Source organism: Oncorhynchus masou, chromosome 5, assembly GCF_036934945.1.
Source record: "Oncorhynchus masou masou isolate Uvic2021 chromosome 5, UVic_Omas_1.1, whole genome shotgun sequence".
NCBI classification, from domain to species: Eukaryota; Metazoa; Chordata; class Actinopteri; order Salmoniformes; family Salmonidae; genus Oncorhynchus; species Oncorhynchus masou.
The window spans coordinates 40349467-40372020 of NC_088216.1; the positions used below are offsets into that span (position 1 = coordinate 40349467).

The 22554-nt window shown below is 41.8% G+C and overlaps 1 protein-coding gene across 6 annotated transcripts in view; it reads left to right on the plus strand.

Moving 5' to 3' along the window:
* Positions 1 to 10637, plus strand: part of LOC135539574 (ral GTPase-activating protein subunit beta-like) — an 82440-nt gene extending 71803 nt beyond the window's left edge. For 5 of the 6 annotated variants that reach the window (XM_064965528.1, XM_064965529.1, XM_064965531.1 and 2 more), the window contains exons 27-30: positions 2823 to 2928; positions 3172 to 3250; positions 4475 to 4623; positions 5504 to 10637. In XM_064965528.1, the coding sequence (XP_064821600.1) occupies positions 2823 to 2928; positions 3172 to 3250; positions 4475 to 4623; positions 5504 to 5718 (549 nt within the window). In that variant the 3' untranslated portion in view covers positions 5719 to 10637. Of the gene's footprint in view, positions 1 to 116; positions 601 to 708; positions 1976 to 2822; positions 2929 to 3171; positions 3251 to 4474; positions 4624 to 5503 lie in introns of those variants that run through there. The other variant, XR_010455645.1, reaches the window with a different exon arrangement.
* Positions 10638 to 22554: the final 11917 nt, after the last annotated feature.

Here is a 22554-nt window from a genome sequence, read left to right on the forward strand (position 1 = left end):
CTACAGTAGCTAACATTACCTGTATGAACTGTGTGTAGTGATGTTATCGCATAATGCCATTTCGCATCTATTGTATAATTATGCTAAAATATTTGTATCTGGAATTTGTCTTTCAGCATCAATCAGTAGAACCGGCCTGACTCTAATCCGCCAGCCAGTCATCAAAAAGAGAGCTGGCCCAGGCAAGCAAAGACTGGCAGCGCAGTCATCAACTACATGCACCATTTCTTCACTAACTACAGAGTTGAAAAAACAAATGTGGACCTGAATTGTGATAACTGCAGTGGCCAAAACAAGAACAAGTTTGTGATCTGGTGTTGTACCTGGTGGACCATGCACAAGCTCCACCACAATCTGGACCTTCACTTCCTCATCACAGGCCACACCAAGTGTGCTCCTGACAGGTGCTTCGGCCTCATCAAGCAGTGATTCAGAAAGACCAGAGTGAACACTTTGTCTTAGATTGCTGGTGTTGTGAAGGACAGCACTGTGACAGGGGTCAACATCCCACAGCTGGTTGGACTGGAGGATAATACGGTGCTGGTGGAAAGCTATGGCTGACTCAGTACTGCCACAGATCAAGCAGTACCAGCACTTCAGGTGAAAACATTTTCATTGCATTGTATGAGGTTATTCTTCTTATATAAACATGGGAGGTGAATTGATGTTGTGCAAGGTTGTAATGTCTTTGATTTGTTGTTGTTACAGCTTTGATGCTCTGGAGCCTTGGTGTTGTTCACGCCAAGGAGCGTTCGCACTCAGTTGGGACCAGGTTTTAGCTGCTGAGCAACTCTGACATCCCATAGATGGCATGCCTATACAAGCACCACCTGGACTGGACACAGCGAGACAAACTTATATTTTTGAGAAGATCAAGGTGTTTTGCGACGGACCAGTCATCAGCACTATCTGCAGTGCCTCTATTCAAATGATTCTCTCCTAACACACACGGCATACGTTGCTGCTACAATTTTGGGGGTTTATCCTGCTGCTCAGCCACTTTACCCCCGATTGTATGCATACAACTACCTCGTCTATCATTGATATCCTTATTGATAATGTTCTTGCACATTCTGTATATTTGATATATATTGACACTGACACTGATACTACTATGCAAGTAACCATTTGGCTGTACCATTTACAGCTGCAGTAGAGACCATCCACTTAGCAAGACTTAGCAAAATATTGATATATATAAAATTAATATTTATGTGTGGTCGTAACATGATTTTGTGACATACGGTCACATGATATTGTTGTGGTATCAAGTGTCCAGCACATAAATACATGGCGCATGTATCGGTTTATGTACTGTACATGTGCAAAATAAATAAACATATGTGCAATACTGTGATAAGTGCATGTGTCACAGTATATGCGAATGTTCTGATGTGAAGGCATTTGGGCAGTGGTGTAAAGTACTTAAATAAAAATACTTCAAAGTACTACTTAAGTAATTTTTGTGGTATCTGTACATTACTTTATTTATATTTCCTATATTATATACTTTTATATTTACTATATTATATACTTTATTTATATTTACTATATTCGTAAAGAAAAAAAATGTACTTTTTATTCCATACATTTTCCTTGACACCCAAAAATACTTGTTGCATTTTGACAGGAAAATGGTCCAATTCACATTTATCAAGAGAACATCCCTGGTCATCACTACTGCCTCTGATCTGGCGGACTCATTAAACACATGCTTTGCTTGTAAATTTTGTCTGAGTGTTGGAGTGTGCCCCTGGCTATCCATCAAAAAAATAAAAATAATTGTGCCGTCTGGTTTGCTTAATATAAGGAACTTGAAATGGTTTATATTTTTACTTTTGATACTTAAGTACATTGTGCTCCTGGCTATCTGTCAATAAAAAAATATATATAGTAACAAAATATAGTATACCGTCTGTTTTAATCTAAGGAATTTTAAATGACTCACTTTTACTCTGGGTAAGTGTCATCTAATATTTATAAAATATTTTTATCTGGACACTTTCTGTTTACTTGGAATTTTTCCTTATTGTAGGCTACTACCACTGTCTTCATTTTTGCTACATTACGCACTGTTTTGCACATGACCTCATGTGAATCCTTAAAGAAATGGGTGGGGCTGGCTTAAGAGGGTGTGAACAATGGGTATAGACAAAGGAGAGCTCTCTCGTAGGTACCAAAACATTCAAAGGTCCTTTTCTCAAAAGTGACTTTACAAGTGTATCACCTTTCAAAGTATACTTACTTTCCCATTGTTCCTCAAAAATGCTGTGTATGATATACCATTTTGTAGCTCTGAGTCTCTCTACTTTAATCCAATGTAAAAAAATTACTGCACTGTCGTAACTAGATGCACAAGCATTTCGCTGCACTCGCAATAACATCTGCTAACCATGTGTATGTGACCAATAAAATGTGATTTTATTTGCTTGTTTCTAGCCTAAAGCATCGCTGATTAAAGCATAGTTATAGATCGGTTATAATAAACTGCGTGTTTCGAGCTGTGAATGCTGATTGGCTGAAAGCTGTGGTATATCACACCGTATACCACAGGTGTTTGAGAACATTTTAATTTTACAATTCTAATTAATTTATAATAGCAATAAGGCACCTTGGTGTTTGTGGTATATGGCCAATATACCACGGCTAAAGGCTGTATCCAGGCACTCCGCATTGCGTTGTGCATAAGAACATAACACCCCCTTATTGCTTAAATTATATTATATTATATAATGTATATTTATATTTTTTCCTCAAATTTAAGTTAATTAGGGGTGTGCGTTTTGCTATTTTATTCTAACAAGGGCTCGTCTGTCCCTCAGAGTCCTACGGTGAAGTCTAAGAAGATGCCTCCCGGCAGGACCATCCCTCCGATGGGACCAGAGACCAAAGTACTGGTGGTCTGGGTGGAGCGCTACGATGATATCGGTAGGCTAACCTCCTCCTGCGTCCCGCTGAAACTGACGTCTATTGGCAGCCATTTTGGTTATTTATAAAAAATTATAGGATACAGTTGATTAGTATTCTATAGAACTATGTTAGATATTTTATTGAGAAGTATTTGATAGAAGAATGTCCTTATTTCTGGTAATTACTGACCAGTTCATCTTAATAGATTTTGTGCACCTAATAAGTTTTAGCCGCAGTGTATGTTGAATTCTTGTATTGTAGAGAACTTTCCCCTGGCTGACCTGCTGGTAGAGACGAGCACTGGAGTGGAAACCACGGCCAACAGTAACACCTCAACAAGGTACTACAGGCTCCCATCCATCACTACTCAACACAGAGACTATGTCTGACATTTTTTCCAGCTGTGTTGTCCTTGCTTCCTCCTCCTTCTGTTCCTCGCCTCCCTCTCAAATCTCATTGGAAAAGAAGGTCAAGGGAGTCACCATTGGATCGTCAAGGATTTGACAGCTGGAACCTTTTTCAGACGTACTCAAGAGTTGAGTCGATAGAGAATTGAAGTGAGAAAGCAGTTGCTACAACAATTATGGAACATTGCAGATTTGAGGGATTCTCAATCAATCAGTCAAGCAAAATTGTATTTTACTTATTCATATTCACAAAGTGTTCAGAATTTATTTTTAGCAAGCGAGGGTGACAATGATAAGGACAAAACACCTAGAAATATACGTATCCTCTTCTGACATGCTAGGTAGATGCCAAGTATATACCACCACCAAAACCAGTCAGTGCAAGGTGTCGTGATGTGGGCTCAGCATGGAGGCGGGGGGACCAACGGGGTCAGACGAGTACTAGTGTTTATGTTGCAGAGACAGGGCAGTGTAGGTCAGGGGACCTTGCCAGGTCAGCATATAGAACAGTTGACATGCGCAAGGGGTCGAACTAGAGGCCGTACAGAACCAAAGCCTAGCTAATGTGGATGGTGGCTGACCACAGAAGGCAGGATGGTAAGAGGTGCTCATAGCGCCTCTGCGGCGGGGACAGTGTCTCATATCTGCTCTGCTCCACCTTTCTTTTTCACCTTCCACCTTCCCTCGTCTTCCTATCGGCCTCTCTCTCCCTATTTCTCAAATTAATTTTATGTCATATGCGCCGAATACAACAGGTGAAGACTTTACTGTGAAACACTTGCTTATGAGCACTTTCCCAACAAAGCAGCGTTAAAAAAGTAAGACACTTTAGCAAAAATGAAAATAGTAACACAATAAAATAACAATAACGAGACTATATACTAGGAGTACCTACCGGTACTGAGTCAAGGTGAAGGGGTACGAGGTAATTGAGGTGATATGTACATGTATGTTGGTATAAAACTGACTAGCCAATCAGGATCGAAAATAAACAGAGTAGCAGCAGTGCATGTGAAAGTGTGTGTATTGGAGTGTCAGTGTAATATGTGTAAGTGGATTCCATTGAGTGTGCATAGAGCCGTTGCAAGAGAGGCAAATTAATTTCTACCTCTCTATGCCTGTCCAACCCTCTTCCTCCTTCACCCCCCCTTCCTCAGACCCACAACGTCCGGTCAGGATGTGCAGGTGATCTTCATCCACCCTCTGAAGACGGGCCTGTTCCGGATCCGCCTGCATGGGGCCCTGGGAAAGTTCAGCATGGTCGTCCCCCTGGTGGACGGCATGGTAGTCAGCAGGAGGTCACTAGGTGAGAGAGGTTGGGGGTGAGGAGGTGTTTTGGGGCAGGGGGTGTGTGTAAAGGTACGGGTAGGGGAAGGGTGAAAGGTGTGTGTGTGTGTGTGTGTGAGCGATCACGGTGACTTGTGACTAGTACAACTGTGTGTGTGCGTGCGAGAGCAAATTGCCCGTGTCTGCAAGAGATGCTTCACTCTTCAACAGTGATGTCTGACATACAGTTTCACTGTTGAAGAATATATATGAGTTATGCCAGAGAGAGAGAGAGATTGCTACCAGGCGGTGATCTTAGAGACCCCAGTCCCCGCTTCTCATCTTCACACATACCAAATGTGATTGTGAGTCATCCCAGATGCAGATGCCTAGCATCAGGCCTAGCTCCACCACGTCTCTCTCCAAGTCGGTGCTGAGCCATCGGTCGCCTCTCTCCCTCTCTTCTATTACATCTTTTCTCTCGCTCTGAGTTCCTGGTGAGGCAGACTAATAATATATGCTGCTTAGCAGACGCTTTTATCCAAAGCGACTTAGTCATGTGTGCATATATATGAGTAGTCCCGGTAAACCAACCCACTATCCTGGCTCTGCAATTGCCACAATCAACGGTGTGTGTATCTTTCTCCCACTCTCTCCCTCCCACTCCCCCCACTCTCTCCCTGCCCTCTCACTCTCTCCCTCCCCCTCTCACTCACTCTCTCCCTCCCTCCCCCCTCACTCTCTCCCTCCCCATCTGACTAACTCTCTCCCTCCCCCCTCACCCCCGTCACTCTCTCCCCCGTCACTCTCTCCCCCGTCCCTCCCTCCCTCCCTCCCACTTCTCACTCTTTTCCTCCCTCTCACTCTCATCTCTTCCTCCCACCTCTCACTCTCATCCCTCCCTCCCACCTCTGTCTCAGGGTTCCTGGTAAGGCAGACTGTGATCAACGCGTGCCGGCGGAAGCGGCTGGAGAGTGACTCGTACAACCCTCCACACGTGCGTCGGAAACAGAAGATCGCTGAGGTGGTGAACCGCTACCGCAACAAGCAGCTGGAGCCCGAGTTCTATACCGCGCTCTTCCAGGAGGTCAGCGTGAGCAGCCTCGACCGTGACCCCACCCCCGATGAACTTTGAACTTTCACCTCCCTCCCCACAAGGACTGCAAAGATTCTTTATATTTATAAAATGTTTCTCTTCTTCTTTACTTTGTTATTTATATTATCAGCACTTGGTGGCCACGTTCCAAGTCGACAATTTAGTTTTTCCCCACCCCGCGCTGCAACACTGCTCATCTGCAACTTACTCTAGTTCTACCCAAGCCTTGTAGGACTCTTTGATGGGGTCTGGTTGTGGCACTAACCTCACCTGGCTGTGAGGCGTCAGGCTTGGGCAAAGGAAGCACCTTTAGCTGTGAGGAGAGGGTATATGCTTAAACAACTGACTATAAACTTGTGACACGGCACGTGGCAAAGTGATTGCTGTCGGCGCTCAATTCAAAATGGCTTCCACTCTGTGGCTGTGACTAGTTCCCACAGCCCTCTCACTGTGGTTTTTCAAGTCCGATTCTTCTGTTTGCTTTTCTATGAAATGCATCAGTCTGTCCATTTCCCATATTTAACAGTTTTTTTGTTTATTATGTTGGTCTGGAATGGAAAAGAGGTCAAAACATCCAACTTTTTCATTGACGAAACAACACTACAAAAACTAATATTGACAAAACTCAAATCTCACTTCAGTAAATTGTTTTATTTTTTTACTTTTGGTTCTCTCTTCCCACATACATAATTGTACCAGTTAGCGAAAATGTATAGTTCTGCTTTTACTTTAAATCTCAGGTAGTTTGAGCTTTTTATATTCATCGGTATCTGGGTTGCTTTCTTTAGGCACGAAAATGGATAAAAATATATACTAAAATAGGGAGAGACTAGCGGAACTTATATGTTTTTCCATTGCAAACCATTTTGCTACTGTGCCCTAATGAATGCGACCTTGGTAATGTACTCAATGCACTCCCAACCGACTGTGACTAGAGTCTGGTTTCAATAATGGACTTTTTTGGCATAGAGAAAATACGCCACTACTTTATCTGCTTGAATAAAATACAAAATAGTAACTAGCAAGATGAAGATCACAGAGGTCATTTTTAATGAGTGCATTTCGCAAGTGGCTAGTTTGCATCAACTACCTTAATTGAAACCCCTGCAAAGGTGTTGCCTGCCAACTGGTTTTGAATTGCAACGTTCTGGCATGTCTGTCTCGTCATTTTTTGGGAGAGTCCCCAGATATGGTTTATTTTACTTATCGACGTAAGCAGTGACATACAGTAGTTCTTCTATCCCAAAATATTCCGTAATTTAAAACCAGACCCTAGTCACTGTGTCGCCACGGGTCGGGTTTTCGAGACTAACAAACTGACCTTGTTTTGGGCTTTTAGTGCACTCTAAAACGTGTGGCATTTCACATTCACTGAAGCTGATGGTCGTCTCGATATGGAACTTCAGGAAGTCAAAATCACTGATGGATTATACTTTTTTTTGGTATGGATTTGAAAATGAAATCCTTTATAGGTTTGTTTCTTCCCGTGTCAGATAAAAATGCAAAATATGTATACATATAAAATACATTTTGATTGGTGATATAAAAGGTGAGTTTCAGTTGATTGTTTGTTATTCACAGTTGGAAATATGATGATCTTGGTTGGTTGAAAAAAATTATTTGTCACGAGCACTGTGTTTAACATCCCATTCCAGATGTGATACTTCAGAAGTTGATACATGGCGCCATTTTATGTCTATAATATTTCCATGCCAATATGTCCAGCCTAGAACCAAATTCAGAGCATTAAGTCACTAATGTGTAGCTGCAGAGGTTGTACTAATCTTTTTTAGTGTCTTGTGCTCGACTTTATTCGAGACAACATAACTTATCGCTATTAAGGGCTGAAACATCCGTTTTATCAAGTTATTTTTGCAATGTTCTGTTAAGGGTTGGACAGATGCAACTGACGCCCTGTTCACTACTGTGTATGCCACTGGATCTGTCTTAGACACAGATTTTATACATTGAACAAAAATATAAACTCAACATGCAACAATTTTAAGATATTACTTAGTTACAGTTCATATAAGGAAATCAGTTAATTTAAATTAGACCCCTTGACTTTTTCCACATTTTGTTACATTACACCCTTCTCCTACAATGGATTAAATTGTTTTTCCCTCATTAATCTACACACAATACCCCATATTGACAAAGCAATAAGTGTTTTTGCAGCCATGATTCTTCTTGGGTATGACTCTACAAGCTTGGCACACCTGTTTTTGGGGAGTTTCTCCCATTCTTCTCTGCAACTCCTCTCAAGCTCTTTCAGGTTGGATGGGCCACTCAAGGACATTCAGAGACTTGTCCCGAAGCCACTCCTGTGTTGTCTTGGCTGTGTGCTTAGGGTTCTTGTCCTGTTTGAAGGTGAACGTTCACCCCAGTTTGAGGTCCTGAGTGCTCTGGAGCAGGTTTTCATCAAGGATCTCTGTACTTTGCTCCGTTCATCCTTCCCTCAATCCAGACTAGTCTCCCAGTCCCTGCCATTGAAAAACAGCCCACAGCATGATGCTGTCACCACCATGCTTCACCGTAGGGATGGTGCCAGGCCTCAGTCTGGCCAAAGAGTGCAATCGTGGTTTTATCAGACCAGAGAATCTTAGGTACCTTTCGGCAAACTCCAAGCGGGCTGTCATGTTCCTTTTTCTGAGGAGTGGCTTCCGTCTGGCCACTCCACCGTAAAGGCCTGATTGGTGGAGTGCTGCAGAGATGGTTCTACCATCTCCACAGAGGAGCTCTGTCAGAGTGACCATTGGTCACCTCCCTGACCGTGGCCCTTCTCCCCCGATTGCGCAGTTTGACCGCGCGGCCAGCTCTAGGAAGAGTCTTGGTGGTAACAAACGTCTTCCATTGAAGAAAGATGAAGGCCACTGTGTTCTTGGGGACCTTCAATGCAGCAGAAATGTTTTGCTACTCTTCTCCAGATCTGTGCCTCGACACAATCCTGTCTTGAAGCTCTACGGACAATTCCTTCGACCTCATGGCTTAGTTTTTGCTCTGACATGCACTGTAAACTGTAGGACCTTATATAGACAGGTTTGTGCCTTTCCAAATCAAGGTCAATCAATTGAATTTACCACATGTGGACTCCAATCAAATTGTCATCTCAAGGATGATCAATGGAAACAGGATGCACCGCAGCTCAACTGAGTCTCAGAGCAAAGGGTCTGAATACTTATGTAAATAGGGTATGGATCAGAAAACCAGTCAGTATCTGGTGTGACCACCATTTGCATCTTGCAGTGCAACACAACTCATTTGCATAGATTTGATCAGGCTGTTGATTGTGGCCTTTGGAAGGTTGTTCTACTCTTCAATGGAAGTTGCTGGATATTGGTGGGAACTGGAACACGCTGTCATGCACGTTGATCCAGTGCATCCCAAACATGCTCAATGGGTGATATGTCGGGTGAGTATGCAGGCCATGGACGAATTGGAAATGTTTTTAGATTGTGTACAGATCCTTGCGACATGGGGCCGTGCATCATCATTCTGAAATATGAATGGCACAACAATGGGCCTCAGTATCTCTTCACAGTACCTCTGTGCATTCAAATTGCTTGCAATGCATTGTGTTCATTGTCTGTAGCTTATCCCTGCCCATACCATGACCCCACCGCCGCTAGGGGTCACTCTGTTCACAACGTTGACATCAGCAAACCGCTCTCCCACACAACGCCATACATGCTGTCTGCCATCTGCCCGGTAAAGTAACCAGGATTAATCCGTGAAAAGTACACTCCTCCAGCGTGCCAGTGGCCATCGAAGGTGAGCATTTGCCCACTGAAGTTGGTTACGATGCCGAATTGCAGTCGGGTCAAGACCCTGGTGAGGACAACGAGCACGCAACGCAGTTCAGCTTCCCTGAGATGGTATTTTTTAGAGTTTGTGCAGCCCAGATCCTGGGCTGGTGTGGTTACACACGGTCTGTAGTTGTGAGGCCGGTTGGACGTAATAATTCTCTAAAACAAGGTTGGAAGCGGCTTATGGTAGAGAAATTAACATTCAATTCTCTGGTAAAAGCTCTGGTGGACATTCCTGCAACTTTACATGTTGCGTTTAGATTTTTGTTCAGTATAAATCTTTTTTTATTATATGTAAAATAACCTGATCTTTTGCATGATATTTGTGGTGATCCACTGTGACATTTGGATCTTCTGAAAATAAGATTTCCTCCACTTTCGTTCCATAGATCACTGATTGTGTTACATTTAATTTGAAAAGATTTACATGTTCTTTACTGTTAAAGGAAAAGCTCAATCGTACTACAGACTGACCAATATAAAGACTTACTGTATCTGGGGAAGCTAAAAGCTCATTTGAGTTATGTTTTTCCCCCAGAATAATATTAGTCATTTTTTTTAGGTTATTTGCTTTTTGTCCTGTGTTTTTATGAGGATCAAGAGGGGGAAGAAATACAAGAATGTAAATTCAGTAAAATGTTAGCCCAGTCCCAGATCTGTTTGTGCTGTATTAATTCCAACATAAGAATTTGTGCTTTCCTGCGCAAACAGATCTGCGACCAGGCTAGTAAAATGTCCCTTAAGGCATAAATTCTGGTGTCAATTTCCTAGTGTCAAGTTTTTTAAATCTGGAATGTCCACTCTATTGCTGTTCAATTAATATCAATTATCAAATGAATCGATACTCTAGCCAGCTATTGTGCTCTGCAAATATTCTACCAACTTGATGGGGCCACATGGAACTGAACTAGATTTTGTCCCGTTCCTCGTAAATGTCTAATTTGTTCTGTAAATATTGAAGGTATCAACTTGAATAAAGTTGGAAGATATGTACATACTGAGCGCGTGGAGTGCAATTCAGTCGTCTGTCCCTCCATTACGAATGGCATAAAAACTGCTTGTTTGTATTTATGCCATTTTATGTGTCCATAAGAAACACATTGGATATTGAATGTAACACAATGTAACGAATAAAGATTTTAATTAACTTTTTCTGCCGTGTGGTTCTCTTCTTACACAGTTGTAGTTAAAATAGTCTGTTTCTATCACATTTTATGTATGATCAAACTTTAAATAAACAGAACGGGATGAGCAGAAAACAGACAATGATGAACTCATGTTATTTAATACCTTTCTGTGTGGCCTCAGCCTGAGAGTTGACCGACCACGCTTAAACACATTTTTTTATCTTTCCAAAACGAATAATTGTGTTTCACCTGAACTGCCCTACTCAGACTTAGTGGTAGTCACGCCCATAAAAATGTAATTACAGTAGAATTATAGTAATTGTTTTACATAGTCACATGGGGCTATATGTTCTCATATGAATCGGCCAATAAAAGCGTAGGCCAGTTGGAATTTATGTTAATCTCCCATTCTAAATAAAGATAGGAATTATAAACCCGCATGCAAAAACTAGGGTGAGTGTCCTGATCTCGATCCTGGGTCAGTTTTGCATTTTCCCACTAAGGATTAAGGTTAGTAATGCTAGAGAAAAGCTGATCCAAGGGGAATCGTTACCCCTGAGGCAACAATCTATCTTTGTGTGACTGGAGCCAGTGGGGGGCAGCAGAGAATCAAGTTGTATTGGTCATGCTTTGTAAACAACAGGTGGAGACTAACATTGAAATGCTTACTTTTGGTCATTTTACAACACTTCAAGATAGAAATCCAAATTAGAAATAGTGAGATGAGGAATTAATACACAGTTAATAAAAACAAGTAAAAATAACATGGCTACAGTGCTTTCGGAAAGTATTCAGACCCCTTGACTAACAGTTTGTTACTTCAAATTTTTTTTATTTAACCTTTGTTTAACTAGGCAAGTCAGTTGAGAACATTTTTTTTTTACAATGACGGCCAAACCTTCCCCTAACCCGGACAACGCTGGGCCAATTGTGCGCCGCCCTATGGGACTTCCGAGCACGGCCCTGTCCAAAAGTCCGGAATCGAACCAGGGTCTGTAGTGACGCCTAGCACTGAGATACAGTTCCTTAGACCGCCACGCCACTCAGGAGCAGTCTTATTCTAAAATTGATTAAATTGTTTTTTTCCTCATCAATCTACACACTACCCTATCATGACAAAATGAAAAGAGGTTTTTAGACATTTTTGCAAATGTATTAAAAATAGAAAACAGAAACATTATTTACATAAGTATTCAGACATTTTGCTATGACGGTGTATCCTGTTTCCATTGATTATCCTTCAGATGTTTCTACAACTTGATTGGAGTCATCCTGTGGTAAATTCAATTGATTGGACAATTGAAGGCACACACCTGCCTATATAAGGTCCCACAGTTGACAGTACAAGAACCAAGCCATAAGGTCGAAGGAATTGTCTGTCGAGCTCCGAGACAGGATTGTGTCGAGGCACAGATCTGGGGAAGGGTTCCAAAAAAGATCTGCAGCATTGAAGGTCCCCAGGAGCACAGTGGTCTCCATTATTCTTAAATGGAAGAAGTTTGGAACAACCAAGAGTCTTCCAAGAGCTGGCCACCTGGGGCAAACTCAGCAACAAAAAAAAAGCTTTCGTTGAGAGTTTCAAGTTCCTTAGTGTCCACATCCCCAACAAACTATCATGGTCCAAACACACTAAGAGTTGTGAAGAGGACACGACAACCTCTTTTCCCCTCAGGAGACTGAAAATATTTTAAATGGTTCCCCAGATCCTCAAAAAGTTATACTGCTGCACCATCGAGAGCATCCTGACCGGTTGCATCACCGGCATCCGACCGTAAGGCACTAACAGAGGGTAATGCGTACAATTAATCAAATGGCCATCAGGACCATTTACATTGAGAGAGACGAGCTTAAAGTTTTTTTTACTGACCATAATTTTCACTTATCTGACCGCTTGCATGATGCCAAGTTTCTCACACAACTGGCCTATCTGGGTGATGTTTTTTCTCGCCTGAATTATCTGAATCTAGGATTACAGGGACTCTCTGCAACTATATTCAATGTGCGGGACAAAATTGAGGCTATGACTAAGAAGTTGGGACAACACACAGGTCGTTACATCATTGCATGATTTTTTTGTGCGCAAATTAACTCAAGCTTATGGACAATGTCAAATGTGATATAGCGAAGCAACTGAGTGAGCTGGGTGCGCAATTACACAGGTACTTTCCAAAAAGGGACGACACGAACAACCGGATTCACTATCCATTTCATGCCCTGCCTTCAGTCCACTTACCGATATCTGAACAAGAGAGCCTCTTCAAAATTGCAACCTGTGGTTCTGTGAAACTGTATTCAATCAGAAGCTACTGCAGATTTTGGACAGGGCTGTGCTCAGAGTTTCTTGCCTTGGCAAATTGGGGTGTTAAGACACTGAAGCCCTTTGCAACCATGTACCTAAACTAAGCAAAAAAAGAAACGTCCTCACACTGTCAACTGCGTTTATTTTCAGAAAACTTAACATGTGTAAACATTTGTATGAACATAAGATTTGTCAACTGAGACAAACTGAACAACTTCCACAGACATGTGACTCACAGAAATTGAATAATGTGTCCCTGCCTCAGGGCATTCTGACATTCTGAGCACTGATGAGCACTGATGTCACGCAGGTGTGAGGTTCGGATGTACCGATCCTGTGCAGGTGGTGTTACACGTGGTCTGCCACTGTGAGGATGATCAGCTGTCTGTCCTGTCTCCCTGTAGCACTGTCTTAGGCGTCTCACAGTACGGACATTGCAATTTATTGCCCTGGCCACATCTGCAGTTCTCATGCCTCCTTGCAGCATGCCTAAGGCACGTTCACGCAGATGGGCATATTTTTTGGGAGGGGGGGGGGGTTCAGAATCAGTAGAAAGGCCTCTTTCGTGTCCTACGTTTTCATAACTGTGACCTTAGCTTACAGACGGGTGTCTTAATGACCATTCCACAGGTGTATGTTCATTAATTGAAGATCTGTGAAGTTTATGAATGATCTTTGAAAGACAGGGTCCTGAAAAAAGGTCAATTTTATTTTTTGCTGAGTTTATGTGAGAGTGGATTCTCGGCCCTCACTAGCATGAAAACTAAATACAGACACAGACTGTGTGTGGAAAATGATTTAAGACCGAGACTCACTCCAATACAACCCAACATTGCAGAGATATGTGCATCCTTTCCAAAACACCCTTCTCATTAACCTGTGGTGAGTTATTCACAATTTTAGATGAACAAATAAGGTGTTATATGTAACATGGTTAAATAATTATTTGTGCCCTGGTCCTATAAGAGCTCTTTGTCACTTCCCACGAGCCGGGTTGTGACAAAAAACTCACACTCATTCTTAAGTTTAATAAATGTATCGTATAGTGTGTGTTTGGCAGGCTTACAATGATGACAAAAAACAACATTTGAGAGTGCACTGACCCTGGTGCTAGAGGGGGGTACGCAGACTATACAAAGTTAGGGAACCACTGGTCTATTGGTATAAGACATGCTTAAAAAAATTATGTCCAGCAAGTTATTCTAGTATATATTTTCCTGCCTGGAACTCCAAAAGCTAAGGAGCATTTTTTAAGGTTAGGCCAGCGGAGAGTCAAAGGCAATAAGTTAGAAGCCTATTATGCATAACCCATCATTAATTAGACAAATATAAGGCTAATACTGCATTGAAAGTATTACCTGAAAGAGGTAGGCTAGAACATCTATATATAGGGCTATATATCAATCTTGAACAGGAGTATCTATTTTGGATGCAATTTGAATGGAGTTGACAGAAAGACTGCGAGAGAGTGAACATGCGTGCACTGATTTAAAGCAATGATAGGCTGTTTGAAAACTCTGCAGCTTTTCTAAAAAATATATATAATCTTTGCAATTAAAAAAAACAAGGTGACCCCTGAAAGCCAGATGGAGATGGATAAATTACACTCAAATGTGGTCTATATTACTGTAGCATAGGCTATCACAAGAAAAAAAGTTACCATGATGAGATGATACTGTAGGTCTACATGCATTGTGAACAGTACTCCATACAGAGATGGATGTCCCCACCCTGCGCATTGATTCATCATGCATAGGCCATAGAGAAGCCAGATTTAGACATTGCATGTAATTTAACAGTTACATTTCACGCAATGCTGTTCATAATAAATAATTTATTATAATTAACCAGTTTTTCACAGTTATTTATCCGGCTAAAAGGGTTTGTTTTTGAGCGGTAAATCCCGTGGGATCTCGGAAACCGGGTTCCCTCCATTCAACCCTTGTGTGAATATTTTCTGATGGCACTTTACCTACCATAATGTAAAGAGAAATGTGAGCTGACACCATAACTGCAATGTATCTCAACAACACGACTTTGTCCTCCAAACAACGCCCCTAACGCATGTTTCTCTTCTCTATGGTTTTTAAGTGGTCCCCGCGGCCTTCACACACAGCCCTATGCGGCTCAAGAGTGTTAATTCACACTCACAGCAGCTCATAACGCCTAGAATTGGTGTGAGCGGGGGGGTGGCTAACTATGCAGGTAACCTTCAAATAACTACATTCCTTTTTTATCATTAATTCTGAGCCAGTTGGAATATCGCCAAATGGAAAGATGTAGCATATTATACCACACAGTTATTTATAAAGCGTTATAAGGCCTCGTGCTCAATGCATTAATACTGTATGCTCAAAGTAAAGTGTTACCATTAAGGCCATACAACATAGCTGGTAGGAATGTGACAGACAGAATGTGACAGTGTTTGTAGATTAATATAGTTGATGAGAGACAGGGAGGCTGCACAAAATTACATTGAGCAGGTACTGTCAAAGGTAAGATTTGAACAAAGCGAAATTGGTAAGATTTAAATCTTTTCATCTTTAGCTGCAATTTTAGTGGCTTATATTTAAGCAATAAGGCCCGAGGGGGTGTGGTAAATGGCCAATATACCACGGCTTAGGGCTGTTCTTAGGCACGATGCAAGACGGAGTGCTAGGACACAGCCCTTAGCCATGGAATATTGGCCATATATCACAAACCCCCAAGGTGCCTTATTGCAATTATAAACTGGTTACCAACGTAATTAGAGTAGTACATATAAATGTTTTGTCACATGGTACATGGTCTGATATACCATGGCTTTCAGCCAATCAGCAGGGACCGAACCACCCAGTTTATAATGCATAAACTCTCCAGCTGTACTTAAAAGCATGGCAATGCTTTCTGTAGCGGAGTTTGGCGAGAAATACTAGAAGATACAGTCTGTGTCTCAAATATACAGTCTCTATCCCCTATATATAGTGCACTACTTTTGACCAGAGCAAGTGCACCATACAGGGAATAGTTAGCTAAATAAGTGAATGTTTTTTGCACAGTCAATCTCCAGCGAAACTGATGCCGGAGGAATTTTAATCCACTATTCTTCATATTCTACATGAATACCGGTAACTAAGGTAAACATTGTCAGAGACAACAACTCCCCCTAAGTGGGTAAGAAGATGCTGTATCAATTGCTTTTTCAATTTAGGTACTAAACAATCCACCTGGGGACTTCACTATTCCACAGTAGTCTTTACCTCCAAATCCAGATTGAAATCCAGAATGTGTCTGTTAAACTCCTTATTAGGCTGTGTACAGTACACCTACCTACAGTATCTATCCCAAGGGACATTCAGGCAAAGCTGCTGAGTCATGGTCTGCCTCTTGGGGAGTAGTTTATCGTTATTTACTTTCCTCCTCCACCTCCCTACCCCCCACTGTACGCTCCTGCTGAATGTGCACACCCCTCACCCCGTCCACGACCCCCCCCCCCCCCAGTCTTTCCTGACCCGATCAACCTCTGTGGCTTGATGCAGCCCCTTCGTCAATGTCAAAACCCCACATTAACTGGCAACCCGCAGTCGACTCCCACAATACCTGGCAACCACAGCAGTGGTATAGCTGCAGTGGCGGTGCCTTGCTTTCTCTCTCCCAGTGTGGGGATGGGTCAGCATCTTGGCAAGGTCTGCAAAGGCCTGGGCCAGTTCCATGCCACATCATCTTAGCCCTCCGAAGCACTGCTGCAACCCATTATGCTACACTTTTCTACCCCCAAATCACCCCTTTTCTTCGCAATGTCAGCAGTGTTTTAGCGGATTTTAAAATTAAGAAGGGGGTGGAAAAATGCCCTCTTTTCAGTTATGGGCATAGCTGAAAAGTGGAGGTACGCTACGGTCCCTTGGACCACAGTGTTGATAAAACCAGGAGGACAGAGAGGATAGAGGGAAAGGACTGCAATATTACATGTTATAAGCAGCCTTTATAATGTCTTATAATAAGGTTAATATGATACATTTTATGCACCAATTCCTTAAAGTAGAACTGACAGCATTTTAATAACATGAAATCTTGTTCAAATCTGTTCATATACTACAGCCCCAGGAAGACTGACACTTTTTATTAAAAAATTCTGGCAAGCAAGTGCTTAGATATGGTCATTTTCATAAATTCTTAATGTTTGGGAATTATGTATACTAAGACATTTGTGAAGATTCTACAGCAATATAGAGTGGGAAAGCGGCAGTGCGTTTGGACAATTAATAGGAACTGAACTGGGCTGTGTGTTTACAGGCAGTTGCAACAGCGCGACTTCAGATCATTAGAACGCATTCGTCAAAAGCCACAAAATATACACCTGAATGGATTTATGTAAATATGTCAGTAACATTTATGCAAAAATGTCAATGCCATTTGGGAACTTTACAGTCCTATTGATCAAACAACAATGAAAGGGTAGGCTCTCTCTCCCTCAGTAACGCACAACAAGATCAACAACTAATGCCAGTCAAAGCAAGATGAGCTAAAATCTAATGAAGGAACATTAGATAAACCCTCAAACCTTTTCAGCTAGTTGACCATCAAAACGACACTGATTAACGGTGGGGAAGTGTAGCCGACTCCTTCTGCAGCTTGCCTGCACCCAAGCTAACTGGCTAAAATTGTCTAGCTTGCTAGCTAGCTACTGCCAGACGAATGAGAGAACACCTCACTCTGAACATTTTACTCGCCCTAGCAGAGCTGGTTAGCTAGGCTGTTTACATGTTATTTTTTGTATTTTTGTATTTAACCTTTATTTAACCAGGTATGCAAGTTGAGAACAAGTTCTCATTTACAATTGCGACCTGGCCGAGATAAAGCAAAGCAGTTAGACACATTCAACGACACAGAGTTACACATAGAGTAAAACAAACATACAGTCAATAATACAGTATAAACAAGTCTATATACGATGTGAGCAAATGAGGTGAGATAAGGGAGGTAAAGGGAAAAAAAGGCCATGGTGGCAAAGTAAATACAATATAGTAAGTAAAACACTGGAATGGTAGATTTGCAGTGGAAGAATGTGCAAAGTAGAAATAAAAATAATGGGGTGCAAAGGAGTAAAATAAATAAATAACTAAAATAGATACAGTAGGGAAAGAGGTAGTTGTTTGGGCTAAATTATAGGTGGGCTATGTACAGGTGCAGTAATCTGTGAGCTGCTCTGACAGTTGGTGCTTAAAGCTAGTGAGGGAGATAAGTGTTTCCAGTTTGAGTTATCTGGAGCGTGTGACGAACTATACATTTTTTTTGCCTACATTTACTGACACCTGTCATATTCAACAGGTGTTGCGCGTTCGTAAATTCATTGTCTCTTCCTTGCCCTTTGTGCTGTTGTCTGTGCCCAATAATGTTTGTATCCTGTTTTGTGCTGCTACCATGTGCTGCTACCATGCTGTGTTGCTACCATGCTGTGTTGTCATGTGTTGCTGCCTTGCTATGTTGTCTTAGGTCTCTCTTTAAGTAGTGTTGTCTCCTATATGTCCTATATTTTTATTTAATGTATTTTAATTTTAATCCCAGCCCCCCAGGCCCCGCAGGAGGCCTTTTGGTAGGCCGTCATTGTAAATAAGAATTTGTTCTTAACTGACTTGCAGACCCAGCCTGCCACTGAAACAAGAGTATACAATGTGAACATTGGTATTATTCATATGTCTTATGGACGTTATTTCCTAAGGCCCCTATTCAATCAAACACTCTGAAACCCATCTACAATAAATACATTTACAGTACTGGGTTTCAGGGAGAAGTCAACAACACTATTCCTTTTGAGCTGCAAAAATGATTGTTTGGATCCATGTTGCCTACGCAACAATATCATGCTTATTGTGTGACATACAGCTACATACTTTCAAACATGTTTTCCTACTGTACAATATCCTGACAATCAGATTGAACCCTGGAACTCCGTTATGTCTATAATAATATGACAGACTATCCCCTCAATATCACCGCAATCACAAAATACGTAAATGATGCATGTATATATAGGCCTACTTGGACTGTTCGGGAACACTTGACATATAGAGGGTCTATTGAGAAATGCGATTAATCCACATATAATGATTGAACAATTTTCCAGAGACCTGTGCGAGCTCCAAGGTCACAAATCTATACTGAACAAATATGTATCCCCAACATTTTAAAGTGTTAGTCCCATATTTCATGAGCTGAAATAAAAGATCCCAGAAATCAAATTTTATTTGTCACAGGCGCTGAATACAACAGGTTACAGTGAAATGCTTAAGCCCTTAACCAACAATGCAGTTAAGAACATACAAAAAAGAGAGACAAAAGTAACAAATAATTAAAGAGCAGCAGTAAATTAACAATAGCGAGGCTATATCTAGGGGGTACTGGTACAGAGTCAATGTGCGGTGTCGAGGTAATACAGTGCCTTGCGAAAGTATTCGGCCCCCTTGAACTTTGCGACCTTTTGCCACATTTCAGGCTTCAAACATAAAGATATAAAACTGTATTTTTTTGTGAAGAATCAACAACAAGTGGGACACAATCATGAAGTGGAACGACATTTATTGGATATTTCAAACTTTTTTAACAATTCAAAAACTGAAAAATTGGGCGTGCAAAATTATTCAGCCCCTTTACTTTCAGTGCAGCAAACTCTCTCCAGAAGTTCAGTGAGGATCTCTGAATGATCCAATGTTGACCTAAATGAATAATGATGATAAATACAATCCACCTGTGTGTAATCAAGTCTCCGTATAAATGCACCTGCACCGTGATAGTCTCAGAGGTCCGTTAAAAACGCACCCGGATTTGGATACAAAAAGATTTCCCAAGCTTTAAACATCCCAAGGGGCACTGTGCAAGCGATAATATTGAAATGGAAGGAGTATCAGACCACTGCAAATCTACCAAGACCTGGCCGTCCCTCTAAACTTTCAGCTCATACAAGGAGAAGACTGATCAGAGATGCAGCCAAGAGGCCCATGATCACTCTGGATGAACTGCAGAGATCTACAGCTGAGGTGGGAGACTCTGTCCATAGGACAACAATCAGTCATATATTGCACAAATCTGGCCTTTATGGAAGAGTGGCAAGAAGAAAGCCATTTCTTAAAAATATCCATAAAAAGTGTTGTTTAAAGTTTGCCACAAGCCACCTGGGAGACACACCAAACATGTGGAAGAAGGTGCTCTGGTCAGATGAAACCAAAATTGAACTTTTTGGCAACAATGCAAAACGTTATGTTTGGCGTAAAAGCAACACAGCTCATCACCCTGAACACAACATCCCCACTGTCAAACATGGTGGTGGCAGCATCATGGTTTGGGCCTGCTTTTCTTCAGCAGGGACAGGGAAGATGGTTAAAATTGATGGGAAGATGGATGGAGCCAAATACAGGACCATTCTGGAAGAAAACCGGATGGAGTCTGCAAAAGACCTGAGACTGGGACGGAGATTTGTCTTCCAACAAGACAATGATCCAAAACATAAGGCAAAATCTACAATGGAATGGTTCAAAAATAAACATATCCAGGTGTTAGAATGGCCAAGTCAAAGTCCAGACCTGAATCCAATCGAGAATCTGTGGAAAGAACTGAAAACTGCTGTTCACAAATGCTCTCCATCCAACCTCACTGAGCTCGAGCTGTTTTGCAAGGAGGAATGGGAAACAATTTCAGTCTCTCGATGTGCAAAACTGATAGAGACATACCCCAAGTGACTTACAGCTGTAATCGCAGCAAAAGGTGGCGCTACAAAGTATTAACTTAAGGGGGCTGAATAATTTTGCACGCCCAATTTTTCAGTTTTTGATTTGTTAAAAAAGTTTGAAATATCCAATAAATGTCGTTCCACTTCATGATTGTGTCCCACTTGTTGTTGATTCTTCACAAAAAAATACAGTTTTATATCTTTATGTTTGAAGCCTGAAATGTGGCAAAAGGTCGCAAAGTTCAAGGGGGCCGAATACTTTCGCAAGGCACTGTATGTACATGTAGGTAGAGTTTTTAAAGTGACTACGTATAAATAATAACAGAGTAGCAGCATTGTAGAAGGGGGGGAACAATGCAATTAGTCTGGGTATTAGATGTTTAGATGTTCAGTAGTCTTATGGGGGATCCCTAGTCAGTTGTACAACTGAATGCATTCAACTGAAATGTGTCATTTAACCCAACCCATATGAATCAGAGAGGTGCAGGGGGCTGTCATAATCAACATCCATGTCTTAGGGAGCCTGGGGAACAGTGGGTTAACTGCCTTTCTCAGGGGCAGAATGACAGATTTTTACCTTGTCAGCTCTGGGATTTGATCCAGCAACCTTTCGGTTACTGGCCCAACACTAACCACTAGGCTTGGGGTTAGAAGCTGTTTGGAAGCCTCTTGGACCTAGACTTGGCACTCCGGTATCTTGACATGCAGTACTGTGGTGGAGAAAACAGTCTATGACTAGGGTGGCAGGAGTCTTTGACAATTTTTAGGGCCTTCCTCTGACACCGCCTGGTATAGAGGTTCTGGATGGCAGGAAGCTTGGCCACGGTGATGTACTTGGCCATGCGGTTGGAGGCCGAGCAGTTGCCATACCAGGCAGTAATGCAACCTGTCAGGATGCTCTCGATTGTGCAGCTGTAAAACCTTTTGACGATCTGAGGACCCATGACAAATATTTTCAGTCTCCTGAGGGGGAATAGGTTTGGTTGTGCCTTCTTCACGACTTTGGTGTTCATACACACAAAAAGCTTATTTCTCCAATTTTGTGCATAAATTTGTTTACATCCCTGTTAGTGAGCATTTCTCTTTGCGAAGATAATCCATCCACCTGACAGGTGTGGCATATCAAGAAGCCGATTAAACAGCATGATCATTACAAAGGTGCACCTTGTGCTGGGGAAAATAAAAGGCCTCACTGCAGTTTTATCACAGATGTCTCAAGTTTTCAATTGGCATGCTGACTGCAGGAATATCCATCAGAACAGTTGCCAGAGAATATAATGTTAATTTCTCTCCCATAAGCCACCTCCAACGTCATTTTAGATCATTTGGCAGTACGTCCAACCGGCCTCACAACCGCAGACCACATGTAACCACACCAGCCCAGAACCTCCACATCCGGCTTCTTCACCTGCAGGATTGTCTGAGACTAGCCACCCAAACAGCTTATGAAACTGAGGAGTATCTCTGTCTGTTGTAAAGCCCTTTTGTGGGGAAAATCTAATTCTGATTGGCTGTGCCTGGCTCCCCAGTGGGTGGGCCTATGCCCAGCCATGGCTATGCCCCTGCCCAGTCATGTGAAAGCCATAGATTAGGGCCTAAGGAATTCATTTCAATTGACTGATTTCCTTATTTGAACTGTATAACTCAGTAAAATCTTTGAAATTGTTCCATGTTGTGTTTATACTTTTTTCAGTATAGTTTAATCATTACCTGAAGCTGAAGTGGTGATGGTGAATGAGGCATACATAGTTTCCATGGTTACCATCCCCAACCAGCTTTGTATCCAATCTGGAAGAAAAAAACGAACATCATATTCTATTTGATCATTCTCTATCAGTGGCTCAGTACATACAGAGGATCTTCTCAACTCGACTGTGAATCATCACAACCAACGTTCTCTCGCAAAAGAGACTATATGAGCAGACACCTCTTTTCACCAGG